This window comes from Moschus berezovskii, chromosome 17, assembly GCF_049115385.1.
Source record: "Moschus berezovskii isolate FMDL1 chromosome 17, NW_MosBer_1.0, whole genome shotgun sequence".
Taxonomy (NCBI): domain Eukaryota; kingdom Metazoa; phylum Chordata; class Mammalia; order Artiodactyla; family Moschidae; genus Moschus; species Moschus berezovskii.
Window position 1 is genome coordinate 28,662,062 of NC_142476.1, and position 19,602 is coordinate 28,681,663.

General features: G+C 47.0%; 1 protein-coding gene and 1 long non-coding RNA gene across 3 annotated transcripts in view; one reads left to right on the forward strand and one right to left on the reverse strand.

The window, feature by feature from the left end:
• On the forward strand, positions 1–10,980 carry GLUL (glutamate-ammonia ligase). 2 transcript variants are annotated; one of them, XM_055419134.2, is made up of 7 exons: positions 1–159; positions 2,739–2,917; positions 4,192–4,353; positions 7,184–7,330; positions 7,974–8,101; positions 8,302–8,501; positions 9,046–10,980. In XM_055419134.2, the coding sequence occupies exons 2-7, from the start codon at positions 2,752–2,754 to the stop codon at positions 9,362–9,364; spliced, it is 1,122 nt and encodes a 373-aa protein (XP_055275109.1). In that variant the 5' UTR covers positions 1–159; positions 2,739–2,751; the 3' UTR covers positions 9,365–10,980. The 2 variants fall into 2 exon arrangements, with proteins under 2 accessions (XP_055275109.1, XP_055275110.1); XM_055419135.2 differs by lacking the exon at positions 1–159 and adding an exon at positions 1,263–1,286.
• Positions 3,462–19,602, reverse strand: part of LOC148775099 (uncharacterized) — a 27,981-nt gene continuing 11,840 nt past the window's right edge. The window contains exons 2-3 of the long non-coding RNA XR_016039599.1: positions 16,095–16,196; positions 3,462–4,100 (exon numbers count right to left, since the gene is read on the reverse strand). This is a non-coding gene — a long non-coding RNA (uncharacterized LOC148775099). The remainder of the gene's footprint in view (positions 4,101–16,094; positions 16,197–19,602) is intronic.

The following is a 19,602-nucleotide window of genomic DNA, read 5'->3' on the forward strand; positions in this document are numbered from 1 at the left end:
GCCCGGCCGCAGATAAAGCGCGCGGGGCGGCGGGCCGCCCTGCAGAGCCGAGAATGGGAGAAGAGCGGGCTGTGTAAGCAGCACTTTCCGGTCCTCCTCGCCTCTCTCCTCACCGCGCTCTCGCCGCCCGCTCGCCCTGCCGCTTTGCTCGGCGCCCAGGTAAGCACCTGGCCGGCCTGGGGAGGAGGGCGGCGGTGGGGGTTTGCTCGGAAGTGTGCCGCGCCGGCCGCGCCGGCCCCACCGCCTCCGGAGCCGCCGCGCCCTGACCGACCGTTTCGGCCCCTTCCCACCTCCTGGCCCTACTCTGCGCCCCGGCCTGGCGGGAGGTCGGGGCGGGGGGGTCCTCCCGCTGGCTTTCGCCGCCCGCGGCTGCCGGCGGGTCTGGGTCGCCGATGGTGGGGCGCCAGGCTTCGCGGAGGGCGGGGAGTTGTTTTGATCTTCCTTCAGTTGCCGGCGGCCCGAAGCGCCGCCCCTGGAGGTCGCTGGGCAGGACGAGCCGAGGCGCCCTCTCGCTGCCCGGGCCCGGCGCCCCCCGCGCGGCCGTGTGGCGTGCGCGGTGGATGGAGCGGCCCCCGCGGCGGGAGCCTCGCCCTCCTCCGCGGCTGCGGGCGCCGAGAGTCGGTGGTGCGGCCCGCTCCCGCCGCGGGGTCTGCCCCTGTGACTGAACAATGGGGAGCCCGGGGGCGCGGCGTGGCCGGCGGGCGCGGCGGGTGGCGAGGCCTGGCTGGCGGGACGGGGGCAGCAGCGGCGCGCTGTCCCTCCGGCGGGCTCCCCTGCTCCCCGCCCCGGCCTTGGAGGGGTATGGCCCCCTCGGCGACGCCCTGAGATCCAGACGGGGGCCCAAGGGGCGGGGCGCCGACTTTCGGGACGTTTCAGGGGGAAAGGGCTGCTCTCAAAGTGGATTTTCCCAACTACCCTGGGGGCGGGAAGCGGGGATGCTCCCCCGGCCGCAAATCCGCGAAGAACACGAACGAAGATGAAGACGACCTGGAATCTCGCGCCTCGGGGTCCCCCTCCAACTGCTTCGGCTTCGTCGCCTACTCGGTGAACGCCGGAGAGAAACCGCGAGTCAAGATCAAGTCGACTCAGGAGCCTTCGTATTCCTGCTCCACCCGGTGCGATTCCGACCGCACTCCGACTCCCTCTCCCTCTCCGTCCCCCTCGCCCAGAAAGCTCCGGTGCGTGGACCAGCGAGAATCGGAGACCCACGAGAGGCGCGAACGCCACTCCAAAAGGAGAAGGGCCAAGGAGGGCATCATCGATACCTTTGATTTTACGTGGCTAGGGTGAGTGAGGAGCAGGGATCCAGGACCCTGCACCCACCGCAGCTGCAAGAAACCGCTAAGGACCGCAGAATCCCAGCCCTCCCATCCCCCCCACCACGTAAAATCTCGGCATCTCGGCGGCACTAGTTGATAGAGCAGGCGGCTGTTGGCATCCAACCTGCCACGGAACCGAGTTGGCATCACGGAAAAGAGCAGGCCCCGAGGCTTAAGGGAGAAAGTGTGACTTGAAATTGGAGGTGGTAACCGGTGGAAGAGGAAAGCCAGAGACGGTTATAGCTGGGAGCTGAAAGGGACTGGGATTGCTCCTACTGGCTTTTAAAAGGCAGGATGGGCGACGGGCATAAGGGGTGGGATTTGACTGACCAAGTCTAGAGGGAGTCGGCGAAGGTTGTCTGCTAACACAACTTGACAGACAGCTTCTCCTCTTCCCGGAGGGGAAGGGTGAGGCTGTTGCAGGGAGAAGCAGTTGTTTTCAGCTGGGCAAACATGGACGGTTGCCCATAGAAACTTTGCCACTGTACTTCAGAAAGTTGCCCAAGTCATTGGAGGAGAACAATATGTTCTCTCTCCAGCCACCCTGGGCGATCAGTGGGGGAGGGAGGACGTAAAACGTTTCCTCTTTGTGTTGGGGTTTGTTTTTGTGGCTTCAGTGTCTCTTCTTTGAGAGGTTTTGCGGTGGTGGCTCGCAGATTTTAGCATGCCTTAGCTTTTGTAACCCCAGATCTTTTTTATTTAGAAGTGGGAATTTCTTAATTAAAGTTCTCTGGTCATTCTCAAACTTAAGTCTACTCTCTGAAATGAGAACTTTGCCTCAAACTGATGGAAGTCGGGCCAGTGTGTGTCTTAAAATCCAGGTTGGATCAAATGTACCAAAGTACACATTACCAGCTCTTAAGTCTTCTAGCTAGCCCCCGGCTTCATCCTTCCAGCTAAATGGGAGTGGGGTGGGTTGTTTATTTGGAAGGGTGGAGGAATCTTCAAAAGAACTTTTTATTGAGGCATCCTCTGGGGTGTAAGGAAAAGGGAAAACTTAACCAAGAGATCATAGCAGCCAAGCCTTTCTGTGGCTGGATTTTACTTGGAGACAGATGTCTGTTCTGCAGACTGTTTCTGAACTTTCGTATTATGTTTTGGGTTCACCCCCCCAACCCCCCAGTATCTTAGTATGAAAAATGAAACAATTCCTCTACCTCTGACAAACTGCAAAAATAGAACTTAGTGCTCAAAAGTTTAGATTCTGGCTTGAGGAAGCTAATAAGGAGAATTTTGTTCAGTATAAAACTTTAATCTCCCTGAAAGCAAGTTAAATAAATGTACTTTTAAGTGTGTGACTTCCAAAGGGAGGGGCCACCACTTCCACTGTGACTTCTTGATTTAATTGTCCTTATTGCGTCATTCCTTCAGAGGATCTGTTTGGAGTTGGTGTTCTTATTTTATTTTTTTCTCTCTCAGAACACCTTCCACCATGGCCACCTCGGCGAGCTCCCACTTGAACAAAGGCATCAAGCAGGTGTACATGGCCCTACCTCAGGGCGAGAAAGTCCAAGCTATGTACATCTGGATCGACGGTACTGGAGAAGGACTGCGCTGCAAGACCCGAACCTTGGATTCTGAACCCAAGTGTATAGAAGGTGAGAGGCTGGGCGGAATTGGGAGTACGTGTTGGATGGGAGTAGCGTGGGGGTGGGTGGCAGCTTGAGACCAAGCCACTAGATCTGGCCTCTTTATTCTGATGTAAAGCTTTCCTAAGGCAGGACTTTACAAACTTTATTCAGTCAACATTAAGCTCCTACACTGCCTCCAAGCATTAACAATGGACCCCTTTATTTAAATTGAGTCTTGCGTATCGAAAGAAAACAGATGAAGTCTGGGGGGAGTGGGATTGGGAACTTTGTTGACTTGGGCATCCCATCTCAGTCTGACCTAAGGTACCCCCAGGAACCCAGTTTGATGTGCTATACAAACTCTTGTGAACTGTCACTTAGGTTCTAGATGTAAAGCAAACACTCTAAAAGTGGTCTCTAAGTAGAGCTAGCCATCGTTTGTATTTAGTTGATACCCTTTTAGAATTCTTAAACTGGCTGATTGTTTATCCTACAGAAGCTATTATGTGAATTGGGACAACTTTGTCTTTTTTTACTCTTTGGTTTAGAACAAACCATATCTGCCCTCCTTCAGGAAAGGGACCGAGGTCCATCATCTTTTACCTGATTTAGGATAGCTTACTCTTCTGATAATGCTCACATTTGAGGGAATGAATGAATGGCTGTAATACAAAACATATACTGTGTACTTGCTATGTGACAGGCATTGCACAGGCCCTGGAAGTATGAAAGTCTGGTCTCTGCCTTCAGAGAGCTCATAGTCAACTGGAGAGAGATGAGGGAACTCGCCTTTAAAACATAGTGTGGATAAGTTGCGTGGGAGCACCCTTGAATAAGTCATCCTGCTAGTGTCTGTTTATCTGTTAAAATAAGGACACCACATGAACTGGTGTCCATTACACAGTGTGGGGCGGGGTGGGGAGTGAAAGAAATGGCCCATCAGAGAGTCTTTATTTCTCCTGTATTTCAATACTTTAAATGATGACTGACTAGAAATGTCCACTTTGTCTCCTGGGTGTCCAGTAGACTTATTTACAGAGGAAACATTATTCTTAGGTTGTTTCTGTGATTGGTACTTCTTTTAAGAAAGTGATGCAATGGTCTTACTTGGAACTCAGACAGGACTGTAGGGCAGTCTGCAAACATCAGGGTTTGCCTGTCATTAGCAGCAGTCACGCCTCATGGCTTTCTGGACAAGACAGTGTAGATCCTTAGAGATAAAAAGGTAAGTGAGATGCTGTACTCCTCCCTGAAAAGTTCTTGTGCCTGTAACTTTAATTTCCCCCCTCTCTTTTTATCAGAGTTGCCTGAGTGGAATTTTGATGGCTCTAGTACTTTTCAGTCTGAAGGCTCCAACAGTGACATGTATCTTGTCCCTGCTGCCATGTTTCGGGACCCTTTCCGCAAGGACCCCAACAAGCTGGTGTTCTGTGAAGTCTTCAAGTACAACCGAAAGCCTGCAGGTGTGTATAGGATAGACTTAATCCTAATCCGTGAAATGTAAAGTCGGTTGAGTGGGGGGATATTCCAAAATCGGGAAGATGAGCTTATCCCAGAACTAGCTGTTAGAAGTTACAACTAACTTCTAACTGACTCTTAGAAGTCTGAAGGATTGGACATTCTTCTCCCCACCCTGAACTTCCTTGTTGAGAGAGGTTGTATGGTCCATCCTCCCATTGTTGGCTGCAGAAAACCACACTGGATTCTTCTAAATCTTTGCTGGAGAAGTGCCCCATGTCACAGTCTCCCTGCCTGTAGATTTTAAGAACTTGGATTCTAAAGTTAGAATGCTGGGTTTGAGTTGTAGATCTGCCACTTACTTGCTATGAACTTGGGCAAGTTATTTTGTCCCCTGTACTTGTCACTTCCCCCATTTACAATGGGGGGGGAATAGAGGGAGGGTGCTATATGTATACTTAGAGCTATAGTTAAGTATAGCTGTATGATTCTGGGTTTGATCCTTGGGTCGGGAAGATCCCCTGGAGAAGGAAACGGCAACCCACTCCAGTATTCTTGCCTGGAGACTCCCCATGGACAGAGGACCCTGGCAGGCTATAGTCCATGTGGTTGCAGAGTCGGACATGACTGAGTGATTAAGCACAGCACATGGCTGATTCATGTTGTCGTACAGCAGAAACCAACACAATATTGTAAAGCAATTATCCACCAGTTAAAAAATAAATTTGAAAAAATGGAGCAACTAATAAAATCCATCTCATAAAATTGCTTATAGAGGATTGAGTTATGTGCAAATGATTGAGAAGAACTGTATGTCAAATACTGGTTGCCTTTTTGTTCCAGAGAGCTTGTCTTCTTTCTCTGTCTACTGACTAAAACAGGAGCATCTTGGTTCACTGATAACATAGATTTGCTGTGAGGTTTGCTATAACTGCACCTTTGGTTTTTTTCTGGCAGACCTGTTTGTCCCAGTTTTCTGCCATTTCACTTTTTTAAACTCCGCGGGAGTCTCACTTCCATGAAGTCTTGCCATACTTGTCTAGTGAGACTTTTTGGCAAGTCACTTAGTGACTTTGAGCTTTACTTGTCTTTGTTTTGAAGTGGAAAGTGAAAGTGAAAGTCACTCAGTTGTGTCCAACTCTTTGCGACCCCATGTACTATACAGTCCAAGGAATTGTCTAGGCCAGAATACTGGATTGGGTAGCCTTTCCCTTCTCCAGGTGATCTTCCCAACCCAGGGATGGAACCCAGGTCTCTCGCATTGCAGATGGACTCTTTACCATTAGCCACAAGGGAAGCCCCCCAAAAAGTCTGTTTTAGGAGGCATTAAATTGTGGTGAAAGGCCTGAGTTCTGAAGGAGACAGGCAGGGTTTCCTGACTCTGCTGCCTACCCTGGGCAGGCTCCCTGCCATCTCTGAGCCTCATTTTCTCACTTGTAAAAAGGGAGACTTATAATACCCATCTGAGAGTTATTAGGAAGATGCACTAACTCTGTGACCCTGTGGACTGCAGCACACCAGGCTTCCCTGTCTCCTGGAGTTTGGTCAAACTCATGTCCATTGAGTCGGTGATGCCATCCAGCCATTTCATCCTCTGTTATCCCCTTCTCCTCCTGCCCTCAATCTTTTCCAACATCAAAGTCTTTTCCAATGAGTCAACTCCTTACATCAGGTGGCCAAAGTAGTGGAGCTTCAGCTTCAGCATCAGTCCTTCCAGTGAACATTCAGGGTTGATTTCCTTGCAGTTCAAGGGACTTTCAAGAGTTCTCCAGCACCACAATTTGAAAGCATCAATTCTTCGGCATTCAGACTTCTTAATGGTCCAATTCCCACATCTGTACATGACTACTGGAAAAACCATAGCTTTGACCAGATAGACTTGTCAGAAAAGTGGTATCTCTGCTTTCTAATACGCTGTCTAGGTTTGTCATAGCTTTCCTTCCAAGGAGCAAGCATCTTTTAATTTCATGGCTGCAGTCACCATCTACAGTGATTTTGGAGCCCAAGAAAATAAAGTCTGTCACTGTACTTTTCCCCCTTCTATTTGCCATGAAGTGATGGGACCAAATGCCATGATCTGAATTTTTTTAATATTGAATTTTAAGCATACTTTTCCCACTGTCCTCTTTCATCCTCATCAAGAGGCTCTTTAGTTCCTCTTTGCTTTCTGCCATTAGAGTATTATCATTTGCATATCATAGAGGTCTGAAAATGGTTCCTGGGACATAGTGAAACAGCCAATAATAATCTATAAAGATCTGTTATAGCATAGAAATTTTTCCTGGTTGAGCTTGTCGCTTTTTTTTTTTTTGGTTGGTTGGGTTTTTTTTTTTTTTGGCATGAGCTAGTACTATAGAACTTAGCACTTTGTATCTTCTCACTGGGAATGTAAAGCTGTTGATAGACTAGACAAATGATTCTCTCAATAAAAATTGTAGATTTGGCTGTAAATGCTTGAGAAACCAGGAATAGTTCTAACAGCTAGAAGCAGTTCTTCTGTGAATAGAGGGTTCAAGTGCCTGACATTTGGTACTTGGGAGGGGGCCAGCTTGCAGATAAGGTGAACCCTTGCTGTGTCCTCTGGGTCCTCTCCCATGTGACTTTGTTGTGACCCAGTTTAGTTATAAATAAAGCCTTTTGAGAGTCTCCCTACAGATACATAATCGTAGCTTCTCTTATCATCCCCCTCTCACACTGATCGGGGCACAGAAAGATTGACCCTCAGTTCAGTAAATAACATCTCAGGTGCCTGGAATCTGAGGACCACTTCCCATCAACACGGATTCAGTGCATTTGTCCATATATCTCTAATAGCATGTCCACTCTTTCTCCTAGAGACCAATTTAAGGCACACTTGTAAACGGATAATGGACATGGTGAGCAACCAGCGCCCCTGGTTTGGAATGGAGCAGGAATATACCCTCATGGGCACTGATGGGCACCCCTTTGGTTGGCCTTCCAACGGCTTTCCTGGGCCCCAAGGTAAGTCCCCTTGGTGAGAGGTGAATCTTGCTTCTCCCCAAGTGCGTAATTGCCAAGGGAAGTCTTTCTGGAGACGGGAGTGAATCCTTGTAGACCAAATAGCTAGAGGGACATCCCCGAGACTGGCTGGAATAATACTGTAGAGTTAGCCCCTGTGCTCAGTTCAGCTCAGTTCAGTTCAGTCGCTCAGTCGTATCCGACTCTTTGTGACTCCATGAATCACAGCACGCCAGGCCTCCCTGTCCGTCACCAACTCCCGGAGTTCACTCAAACTAGTGAACTAGTCCATCAAGTCAGTGATGCCATCCAGCCATCTCATCCTCTGTTGTCCCCTTCTCCTCCCGCCCCCAGTCCTTCCCACCATCAGTCTTTTCCAGTGAGTCAACTCGTCGCATGTGTTACCTAAATCCAAATAATGGATGTTGAGATGTTAACATTGCAGGGAAACCATGGGCTCTACTCCGGGTCAACCCAGAGGAGCCCACTGCACACCACTCATCTGCCTCCCAGTAACGGCAGGGATGGTGGTTCCAGGAGAAGGCATGAGAACTTTCTGACTTCTGACTGTGGGCCATGCATCTCACTTAGATAGGAATTTTCTTGACATCCTGCCTCCTGATCTTCCGTCTTGATGCCTCTCCAGGTCCCTACTACTGTGGTGTGGGAGCGGACAAGGCCTACGGCAGGGATATTGTGGAGGCTCACTACCGGGCCTGCTTGTACGCCGGCATCAAGATCGGGGGCACGAACGCCGAGGTCATGCCTGCACAGGTAAAGGTCTCTAGCCCACCACCTGCCCCACCTAGAGGCATGTGGGGGCTGTTGCTCAGAAGGGTTATTGTGGTGCCCACTCTTTAACCCAAAGCCCTCAAGGTGGCTTGGAGTAGAGGTGAGCAGGGAGCAAGTGTCAGCTTCTGGGTTGGGGTAAGCAGCTGGTTTTGCTTCAAGGCCCATCTTCTCGTTCTCTGCAGTGGGAATTCCAGATAGGACCCTGTGAAGGAATTGACATGGGTGATCATCTCTGGGTGGCCCGTTTCATCTTGCATCGTGTGTGTGAAGACTTCGGAGTGATCGCCACCTTTGATCCTAAGCCCATTCCTGGGAACTGGAATGGTGCCGGCTGCCACACCAACTTTAGCACCAAGGCCATGCGAGAGGAGAATGGTCTGAAGTGAGTGCCGCCTCTTGCCGGGGCCATTTCACTCTCTCTGCAAGAATACCTGCCAGGGATTTGATGTATTAAGGATGAGTAAGCTGCCTTCCCAGCTGGGGCCTTTAGCTCTTGGTACTCAGCTTCAGAAACTTGTCTTCTGATCCTGTCATTTTATTCCTATTTGGAAAGTACCCCCAAAATACTCTTCAAGAGTAGTATTCAAGGATGGTGATGGGGAAAGTTGACACAGATGAATGCATTTGAAAAACTTTAGTAAGAACTAAATTAGTAACAATACAAACTTCTGAATGAGCTTAATGCCTGTGGGTGGGAGAGAGTTTCACTGGGACATCTACTGCCTGCCCAACACTAGAGACATCAGTTACAGGCAGGATGCTGCCTTTGTGGAGAATTTCTTTTCCTAGGGCCATGTTTTGGTGAATTGGAACCTGGAAAACAGTCTTTGGTAGATGACTCACTCCATTCTTGGATCCACACCTGCTCCTTGAAGGGCAGGTTTCCTGATGGCAGGTGGGACCCTCATCTTGCCTGTTTCTTGCAGGTACATTGAGGAGGCCATTGAGAAACTAAGCAAGCGGCACCAGTACCACATCCGAGCCTACGATCCCAAGGGGGGCCTGGACAACGCCCGGCGCCTAACTGGATTCCACGAAACCTCCAACATCAACGACTTCTCTGCCGGCGTGGCCAACCGTGGTGCTAGCATCCGCATCCCCCGGACTGTTGGCCAGGAGAAGAAGGGCTACTTCGAAGACCGTCGCCCATCTGCCAACTGTGACCCCTTTGCCGTGACGGAAGCCCTCATCCGCACATGTCTTCTGAACGAAACCGGCGACGAGCCCTTCCAGTACAAGAACTAAGTGGACTAGACTTGCAGCCCTCAAAACCCCTCTTAATTCTCCATCTTACTCCCACTCTCGCCCCTCTCAGTGTCATAATAGCTATAACTCAAGGGATGGAATATCAAGGTCTTTTTTTTTTTTAATTCCTCATACCCAGTTAATCTCTCTTGCTTTCTTTGGTCAGGATTGAAGGGGTCAAGTTCTTAATCACTTCACAACCACCTAACTACCCCTGCCCTTTTCTTTTTCCTATCACTGAAGCTTTCTAGTGCATTAGTTGGGAGGGGGGCGGGGAAACATAACTACTGCTTCCATTTAATCAGGTGTGTTTTTCTGGAGAGCTTTGCCTATTGGACAGAGAGCTCAGTCATTGTGAAGGGATGGGGAGGACTTTTTCTGAGTGGTTACTGAGCAGGGGACAGGGGTGCTGGATTCTGTGGTTAGGTTAGGATTTCCCTTCTTGGTGGGAAGTTCCATTACTTAAAAGGTTGTAACCAACTTCCTATCAAAAGTGAGAATTAGGGGGGAAGGAAGGGTGGGAAGTCAGGTAGGAAAACGCCCTAGATCTCCTGGTGTGGTGCTTCCCTTGCCTGGGGCTCGACACCCTGACAGTCTCCGCATAAATGGATGGATAGGCCTACCTTAAAAGAAAAAGTTCTCATTGTGTGGTCCTCCATATATAACACAAAGCAGAGTAGTATTTTTATATTTAAATGTAAAAACAAAAAAATTATATATATGGGTGTGCAGATAAATGTGTGTTTTCTCTTTAGGGAGAAAAAGCCATTCTGGTTACGGGGAACCCAAATTTGAGACAAGTAGTCTGGTTAGAAATAAGGATCTCCTTTTGAGTGGGTGTGGGGATGGGGGAGGCTATGCTGGAAAAGTTGGCTCTTTGGGGCTGTTATTCCCTCACTACACTTCAGGGCGTCTCTCTGCCCTGCTCGCCCTTCTGGGGAGGCTGACATTGGTTGGTTAACAGGTAGCAGCCCATGATAGCAGTAGCCATCACCTGAGCCCCGGTTTAAAAGACACACATGTACTTGTACACACAGGGGTTTGGAAATATGAGTTGGCTGGTCAACTTGAGCATGTTACTGACAAGGGGGTTTTGGGGTTATTTTTCCGGTGGGACTAGCATGTCACTAAAGCAGGCCTTTTGATAATATTAAAAAAATTTTTTTTTTTAAAGCAAAACAGAATTTTAGATTTTAATCATATTTGTAGGGTTTCTAAGTCTTTGTTTTACAGAATTGCTTGTTTGCTTCGGCTGTCTCCTCCCCATCTCTGCTCTGGAGGAGCTGGGACAAGTCTGGAGTGCAAACAGTTGTAATTTTGTATCTTGGTGTCTGTTCTCTGAGCGAAATATTCCCTTCCTTTGTTAAGATTCCTAAGGAGTTACTATTTTTTTTTCTTTTATAATAAAAACAAACCCCACCTCTGTCCTTACATTTTCCTTACTGTTTCTGGCTGTTTTGTGTTGGTTGCGGAAAGTGGGCAGTGGTTTTTTTCTTACCATGACAATTTCTAATTGCCAATGTACAGTATGTTCAGAGTTAGATAACTCTTCATTGTAAGCAAACTGTGTTAACTGCCCAGAGCGGCTCTTATAAATGTTAGGTTGATTTATAAGATCTCTTCTGACTCTTGTGATTCTTTTAAGTCCCTATGTGCCACTTCATTTCCCTTTTACTACCAAAAAGGGAGTTGTGTGTTTTGTGTTTTTTTAAAGAGGCAAAGTAAGTTCAGGTATACCTGTTTTTGGAATTCAAGAATCTTTCCTGAGGCTTATTGCCAACCAGGCCCATCCTATGCTTTGGGAATCTGGGGTGTCTGGGTTAAGGCCTCTCCAGGCCCTAAAAGTTTGCAGTAGTGTACACACCCCAACCCTGCGCTCCCTGCGCTCCAGAGCTTGCCTTTGGCCTATCACACTATCAACGTTTTGATTTTATTGCCGCCTTGTCTGCTTGCAGCTGGTCTCCGTCCCTACTCCATTTCGTCTTCTGCCCAGCTGCCAGTGGGTCATCTAAATATTGACCACGTTGCTATGCTGGTCAAAACCTGAGGCTGACCTAGCTCTGAGGGTGAGCCAGCCCCAGATACGCCTTGATACGCTTTCCCCTGCACTAGTGAGCTGTGCACGATGCCCCCAAAGGCTCTGGAGACACCTGTGTGCCTCTGCTCTTTGTCCCTTTCCCTGGAAATTTTTCAACTTCTTCCTGCTGCTGCTGCTGAGTCGCTTCAGTCATGTCTTAACTGTGCGACCCCATAGATGGCAGTCCACCAGGCTCCCCCATCCCTGGGATTCTCCAGGCAAGAACATGGGAGTGGGTTGCCATTTTCTTCTCCAATGCGTGAAAGTGAAGTCACTCAGCTGACTCCCAGCGACCCCATGGACTGCAGCCTACCAGGCTCTTCTGTCTATGGGATTCTCCAGGCAAGAGTACTGGAGTGGGGTGCCATTGCCTTCTCCACAACTTCTTCCTACCTGAGTTTATTTCCATATCAAGCTGGGTAGGAGCTCCATCCTCTGGTGCACACACCTCCAGCAAAAACACTCATCCAACAGTTTCACTTTGTAAGGTGCCAGGTACTGTAGGCAATAGTAATTACCTTTTAAAAAGATGGTGTCCTCTATCAGTTTGGAGGTAGCTACAGCCTGTTAACAGCAGATTTAGACATGACTTTTCTTTGGGCAAGTGTGTATCACACTAGTCTAATGTAATCGAGACATTGTTTTTTCTTGTTTTAGAAGGTTCGCTCAGTCATGTCTGACTCTGCAACCCCATGGACTATACAGTCCATGGAATTCTCCAGGCCAGAATACTGGAGTGGGTAGCCTTTCCCTTCTCCAGGGGATCTTCCCAACCCAGGGATTGAACCCAGGTCTCCTGCACTGCTGGTGGATTCTTTACCAACTGAGCCACAAGGGAAGCCTAAGAATACTGGAGTGGGTAGCCTATCCGTTCAGTGGATCTTCCCGATCCAGGAATTAAGCCGGGGTCTCCTGCATTGCAGGTGGCTTCTTAACCAACTGAGCTATGAAGGAAGCCTTTGGAAGGTTAGGTCCTGACACAATTTTCAAAGTAGGATGATCTTTACCTATTTGTTTGCTGGGTGTGGCCCCAGTCGGCACCATGTTGTAGCATGATTATTAAGAGTGCCCTCTTGCTCTCGGCATTTTCCAGGTTTTGCTGATAAATTATTTCAACTGAAACTGTTTCCCTCTCCCCAGCCAAAGTCAGTTTCCCTTCCCTGGGTCACCCCCCAACACACACCCCCTCAACGATTCTCGGGAGCAGTGGGAGGGTTGGCATATTCTGTACAGCACTACATCGAGTAAATAAGCCAAGCATGCTGTTTTTGTGCTCACTGAAACCAATTCTCAAAAGGACAGAAAAGGAATTCTAAATTAAAGTCATCAGGATCTAGGTGGAAACAATCAGTATATTTCCTTCTCCACCCTCTTAGGTAGAGTTAGCTTTGGCCTACATGTCACAGTGCAATCCCTTTGTATTTCTAAGGTGTTTTCTTATAGCTCATTTAGCAGACACTAGGTTACTTGATAACTTTATCAGTGATAGATTAAATGGAGACTGACGGTCAAGCCTTCAGCTTTAAAGAGACAGGCCAGTATTCACAAAAGGATGAATTTCATCCTGTCGGTGATTGGATAGGAGCTGAATGACAAGACAAGCTAACAGAAGAATTATTACTGTTTAGTCACTAACTTGTGTCCTACTCTTATGAACCCATGGACTGCAGCCCGCCAGGCTCCTCTGTCCAAGGGACTTCCCAGGCAAGAACACTGGAGTGGTTGCCATTTCCTTCTCCAGGGGATCTTCCCAACCCAGGGATCAAATCCACATCTCCTGTATTGACAAAATTCTTTACCACTGAACCACCTGGGAAGCCTGTAAGGAGCTAATAGAGGATTCCAAGGAGTTCCTTGGATGGTTACTATTGGGATCATTTAACAAGTCATATCTGTGCTACTGGGTAGGATGGTAGTGCTGTGCTAAGTCACTTCAGTCGTGTCCAACTCTGTGACCCTATGGACTGTAAACTGCCAGGCTCCTCTGTCCATGGAATTCTTCAGGCAAGAAAACTGGAGTGAATGCCATTTCCTTCTCCAGGGGATCTTCCTGACCCAGGGAATCGAAATGACATCTCTTATGTCTAACCTGTGTTGGCAGGCAGGTTCTTTACCACCAGTGCCACCTGGGAACACCTAGTGGATAAAAGAACTTCCTAAACAAATACTTGGTGCCAGGGTTTCAAAAATCTCAACAAGGCTTCACTGAGGTTAATTTCATCTACTCCTTGGCCCTTACACCAACAGAAGCGCAACGTTTGAAAAGTAACTTGCTTTCCCAAAGAAAGCCTATCACTCACAGCTTTTGTGACTGTAAACTTGAAAAAACAGGCAAGGATCCTGTTTTTCTTTCTCAGGACTGTATCCTTACCTGTCACATTGTCTGCAGGACTTGTCTAATGAATTATTTTTTAAGTATCAGGTTTGGGAGCTTTAAGCCCACAGCTCTATTGGGTGGTGTTAAACCCATAAGGTCTTGGTGGCTTGGCTATGTTTTAACTCTGGTCATGGCACTAAGATGAAGTTCCATTTTATTGAATTTTTAATGACTGCTGGCTTGGTTAATTTTGTCTGGAGTCAAGCTGCCAAGAGCCTCATGTTTTATAAGTCGTGGCAATTCATCATGTCATTCCAAAGGTTTCAGGTAAATTGCTACTGTAAATAATCTGACTTGACTAGAGCCCTATCATTTTATAGCCTTTAGCTCAGTCACCAGCCACTCATTAAAAAAGTCAACTTGATTTTGTAATAGATATACACACATATATAAAATATAGACATATACCATATTGAGACATATGCATATATGTACATATTAGATACACAATAGAAGCATCCTACACAAAACCTTTTGCAAAAACTATTGCACCTTATAAAGGAGACAGGAATTTATGAATATCTCTTCCAGAAGTAGTATACATTCAAGTGGGTTCACTGGTCTGAGAAGCGGTCACCAGGAGTAAGGAGTCAAGATATACATGCTCATTCTCAAAGCACAGTTCTACTGCCAACCCTTTCTAATTCTACCGTCTCCTGTGCTTAATGGACAGGAGGTTCTTGGGCACTGTCAACTAACTGATTATCTACGATTCACTGCCTGGAGCCCCTCTGATATGAAGGGGGTGGTGTCCTACCTAGTCCCATGTTGCAGAGGAAGTGTCTGTGTCGTTCCTGTTGTCACTTGATGACTTGCTTTTGGAGGGCCTTGGACCTCAGCAAGCTGTCCTTTTTCTCATTTCAGATTATTTGCATTGTCTTGAGGTTGTCACTGTCTCAGCTTCCTCTACTCTTCCACCTTATGGCGTAGTCATCAGATCCGCAGACTTAACTCCAGTGGGTGCACACTCATCAAATCTAAACTCTGGGGCTTCCCTAGCAGTCCACTGGTTAAGACTCTGTGCTTCCAACACAAGGGGCATGGGTCTGATTCCTGGACAGAGAACTAAGATCCCACAAGTTGAATGGTGCTGCAAAAAAAAAAATCTAAAATCTCCAAGGCAGACTTTCTGTGCTTGCCTTTTTCAATGAAAGTTCAGAATAACTCCTCCTTTGTCACTATTATTCTGCTCTATTGACATTAAATGGGGAGGCATTCAAGATACCTCCAAAATTTATGGGGACCAAATAGGCACTATTTTTTTTGGTATTTTGGCAGAAACAGGAATGAGGGGGTCAACTGAATAGAAATTCTTCCTCTTCATTCCCCTCCCTCTTACAGCTAAGAATGTCACTGGCATCATGAGACTGGTAAGAGACTTCCGGTATGGGCCTATTGCTATGTATACTATGATTCTCTTGTATTATCCTCATGAATTTTTGAGCTGTTCTGATAACTACTCAAATAATACTATATAATAAAGTACAGCATCATATCGGTAGAAGGGAGGAAAGAGGATTATGGGGCAGCGAGAGGGCGGTGAGGGTGGGGGAGAAAAGAATGCTTATCTGGTCTCTGGAAAGGAATCTGCGGTATATTAGGAGCTGAATTGAGAGGCAGTATAGTAGGAGAATCCACTTCCCCAGGGCTTTCTTTACAAGCGAGGATCATAGAATGAATGCATGATCTGGTGGTCCCATGGTTAAGAATCCACCTTGCAGTGCAGGAGATACAGGTTTGATCCCTAGTCCAGGAAGATCCCACATGCCTGGGAGCAACTAAGCCCAGGCACTGCAAGTACTGAAGCCCATGCGCTCTGGAGTCTTCACTCTGCATGTAGAGAGAGTCCGTGTGCTGCGACGAAAGATCTGCGTGAGGCACAAGATCCCGTGTGCCACAGCTAAGACTCAACGCAGGCAGATAAATAAATTAAATATTTTTTAAAATAAAAGAGTGAATGCACTGGGCTCTTCCTCCCCAAACAACCTATCTCCAGACTCATTCCCAGGCAGGCTTAGGAACCAGAAACTCCCACCCTATTAACATCTTTACATAAGTGCATTCTGGCCTAGTCTACTTAGGGCACTTAGCCATGTAAGACTTTGGTAAATGTTTGTTGAATTAACAGAAAGGTCATTGACAGTGTCAGTCAGTAGCTAAAAGGAGTGGCTAGGAACCTGGAGTGGAGGGTGACTGTGGGGGTGGGAGGGCACTAATCTTAGATGTTAATAATTTGTGTATGCGCTTCCTCACTCATTCTGTTAACCCCTAATTACCTGGTGCAGAAATATTCTCCTCTCCCTGATTCCAAAGGCAAGCCTTCAGGGATGATCATCTGTATCCTGGAAGCAGCTGAGGCTTGCAGGCTCCTCCCTTCCCTAAGGAGGGGACAGTTGGGAATATCAGTCAGTTCAGTTCAGTCGCTCAGTTGTGTCACTCTTTGCGACCCCATGAATCGCAGCACACCAGGCCTCCCTGTCCATCACCAACTCCTGGAGTTTACCCAAACTCATGTCCATCGAGTTGGTGATGCTATCCAGCCATCTCATCTTCTGTTGTCCCCTTCTCCTCGTGCCCCCAATTCCTCCCAGCATTAGGGTATTTTCCAATGAGTCAACTCTTCGAATCAGGTGGCCAAAGTACTGGAGCTTCAGCTTCAACATTAGTCCTTCCAATGAACACTCAGGACTGATCTCCTTTACGATGGACTGGTTGGATCTCCTTGCAGTCCAAGGGACTCTCAAGAGTCTTCTCCAACACCACAGTTCAAAAGCATCAATTCTTCAGCATTCAGCTTTCTTTATAGCCCAACTCTCACATCCATACATGACTACTGGAAAAACCATAGCCTTGTCACGATTATGTGATCACTGACCTAGAGCCAGACATCTTGGAATGTGAAGTCAAGTGGGCCTTAGAAAGCATCACTAAGAACAAAGCTAGTGGAGGTGATGGAATTCCAGTTGAGCTATTTCAAGTCTTGAAAGATGATGCTGTGAAAGTGCTGCACTCAATATGCCAGCAGATTTGGAAAACTCAGCAGTGGCCACAGGACTGGAAGAGGTCAGTCTTCATTCCAATCCCAAAGAAAGGCAATGCCAAAGAATGCTCAAACTACCGCACAATTGCACTCATCTCACACGCTAGTAAAGTCATGCTCAAAATTCTCCAAGCCAGGCTTCAGCAGTATGTAAACCGTGAACTCCCAGATGTTCAAGCAGGTTTTAGAAAAGGCAGAGGCACCAGAGATCAAATTGCCAACATCCACTGGATCATGGAGAAAGCAAGAGAGTTTCAGAAAAACATCTATTTCTGCTTCATTGACTATGCCAAAGCCTTTGACTGTGTCGATCACAATAAACTGTGGAACATTCTGAAAGAGATGGGAATCCCAGACCACCTGACCTGCCTCTTGAGAAACCTGTATGCAGGTCAGGAAGCAACTGTTAGAACTGGACATGGAACAACAGACTGGTTCCAAATAGGAAAAGGTGTACGTCAAGGTTGTATATTGTCACCTTGCTTATTTAACTTATATGCAGAGTACATCATGAGGAACTCTGGGCTGGAAGAAGCACAGGCTGGAATCAAGATTGCTGGGAGAAATATCAATAACCTCAGATATGCAGATGACACTACCCTTATGGCAGAAAGTGAAGAGGAACTCAAAAGCCTCTTGATGAAAGTGAAAGAGGCGAGTGAAAAGGTTGGCTTGAAGCTCAACATTCAGAAAACAAAGATCATGGCATCTGGTCCCATCACTTCATGGGAAATAGATGGAAAAACAGTGGAAACAGTGTCAGACTTAATTTTTTTGGGCTCCAAAATCACTGCAGATGCTGATTGCAGCCATGAAATTAAAAGACGCTTGCTCCTTGGAAGGAAAGTTATGACCAACCTTGATAGTATATTAAAAAGCAGAGACATTACTTTGCCAACCAAGGTCCGTCTAGTGAAGGCAATGGTTTTTCCCGTGGTCATGTATGGATGTGAGAGTTGGACTGTGAAGAAGGCTGATCGCCGAAGAATCGATGCTTTTGAACTGTGGTGTTGGAGAAGACTCTTGAGAGTCCCTTATACTGCAAGGAGATCCAACCAGTCCATTCTAGAGGAGATCAATCCTGGATGTTCATTGGAGGGACTGATGCTAAAGCTGAAACTGCAATACTTTGGCCACCTCATGCGACGAGTTGACTCACTGGAAAAGACTCTGATGCTGGGCAAGGTTGGGGGCGGGAGGAGAAGGGGACGACGGAGAATGAGATGGCTGGATGGCATCACCGACTCTGTGGACATGAGTTTGAGTGTACTCCGGGAGTTGGTGATGGGCAGGGAGGCCTGGCGTGCTGTGATTCATGGGGTCGTGGAGAGTCGGACACGACTGAGCGACTGAACTGAACTGAACTGACTAGACGGACCTTTGTTGGCAAAGTAATGTCTCTGCTTTCTAATATGCTATCTAGGCTGGTCATAACTTTCCTTCCAAGGAGCAAGTGCCTTTTAATTTCATGGCTGCAGTCACCATCTGCAGTGATTTTGGAGTCCCCCAAAATAAAGTCTGCCACTGTTTCCACTGTTTTCCCATCTATTTGCCATGAAGTGATGGGACCAGATGCCATGATCTTAGTTTTCTGAATGTTGAGCTTTAAGCCAACTTTTTCACTCTCCTCTTCCACTTTCATCAAGAGGCTCTTTAGTTCTTCACTTTCTGCCGTAAGGGTGGTATCATCTGCATATCTGAGGTTTTTGATATTTCTCCCAGCAATCTTGATTCCAGCTTGTGCTTCATTCAACCCAGCATTTCTCATGATGTTACTCTGCATGTAAGTTAAATAAGCAGGGTGACAATATACAGCCTTGACGTACTCCTTTTCCTATTTGGAACCAGTCTGTGGTTCCATGTCCAGTTCTAACTGTTGTTTCCTAACCTGCATACAGATTTCTCAGGAGGCAGGTCAGGTGGTCTGGTATTCCCATCTCTTTCAGAATGTTCCACAGTTTATTGTGATCCACACAGTCAAAGGCTTTGGCAAGAAAGCGGAGATAGATGTTTTTCTGGAACTCTCTTGTTTTTTCGATAATCCAATGGATTCTGGCAATTTGATCTCTAGACTGTCTGGCATTAAATGATTCATTTGTACATAAATTGGCACCATCCTAATAGAATCAGCCTGAGATAAGCTATGCACACCCCTGAAGTTTCTTTTGGATTTATCATTCTGTGTAGTAAACCATGTCCAACAGTGAAATTAAGAAGTTAAGGGCTGAATTTGCTTTCTTGGGAGATGAGTGATTTCAACTGACAGTTATTTGTTTGTGATCAACGTTCACAACTGAATTTAAAAAGTTAAGGATGTTGGAGAAGTGTGAAAGAAAAGAACAAGTCATACCTTCACACAGCATTTCTTTGGGGGGAAAAATACTAGGCAACGTTTTAGTATGAGTAATAATAGGAATATTTAACCTATTTAAAACTCATTTCTTCTAGGTTAGAAGAATTTCTCTCTGTTTGAAGACTCCAGCTTATGTGTAGGAGTCTTAAAGCAGATGACAATCTTCCCCAGGGAGATCAGCCCAGTACTCTCCACCCCTGAGGGACTCTCTACTTTGAAAGCATTGAAGTGTATTATCCATCATTGTCTCATAGCTTCTCAGGTCGCTAAGTGGTAAAGAATCCACCTGCCAAGCAAGGGATGCATGGGTTCGATCCCTGGGTCAGGAAGATCCCCTGGAGAAGGAAATGTCAACTGCTCCAGTATTCTTGCCTGGGAAATCCCATGGACA

Bases quoted from the DNA above. Each gene is read 5' to 3' on its own strand.
- GLUL (XM_055419134.2), top strand. From the start codon at position 2,752: ATGGCCACCTCGGCGAGCTCCCACTTGAACAAAGGCATCAAGCAGGTG. The intron at 2,918-4,191 runs GTGAGAGGCTGG...TCTTTTTATCAG, and splicing joins TGAACCCAAGTGTATAGAAG to AGTTGCCTGAGTGGAATTTT. The intron at 8,502-9,045 runs GTGAGTGCCGCC...TGTTTCTTGCAG, and splicing joins CGAGAGGAGAATGGTCTGAA to GTACATTGAGGAGGCCATTG.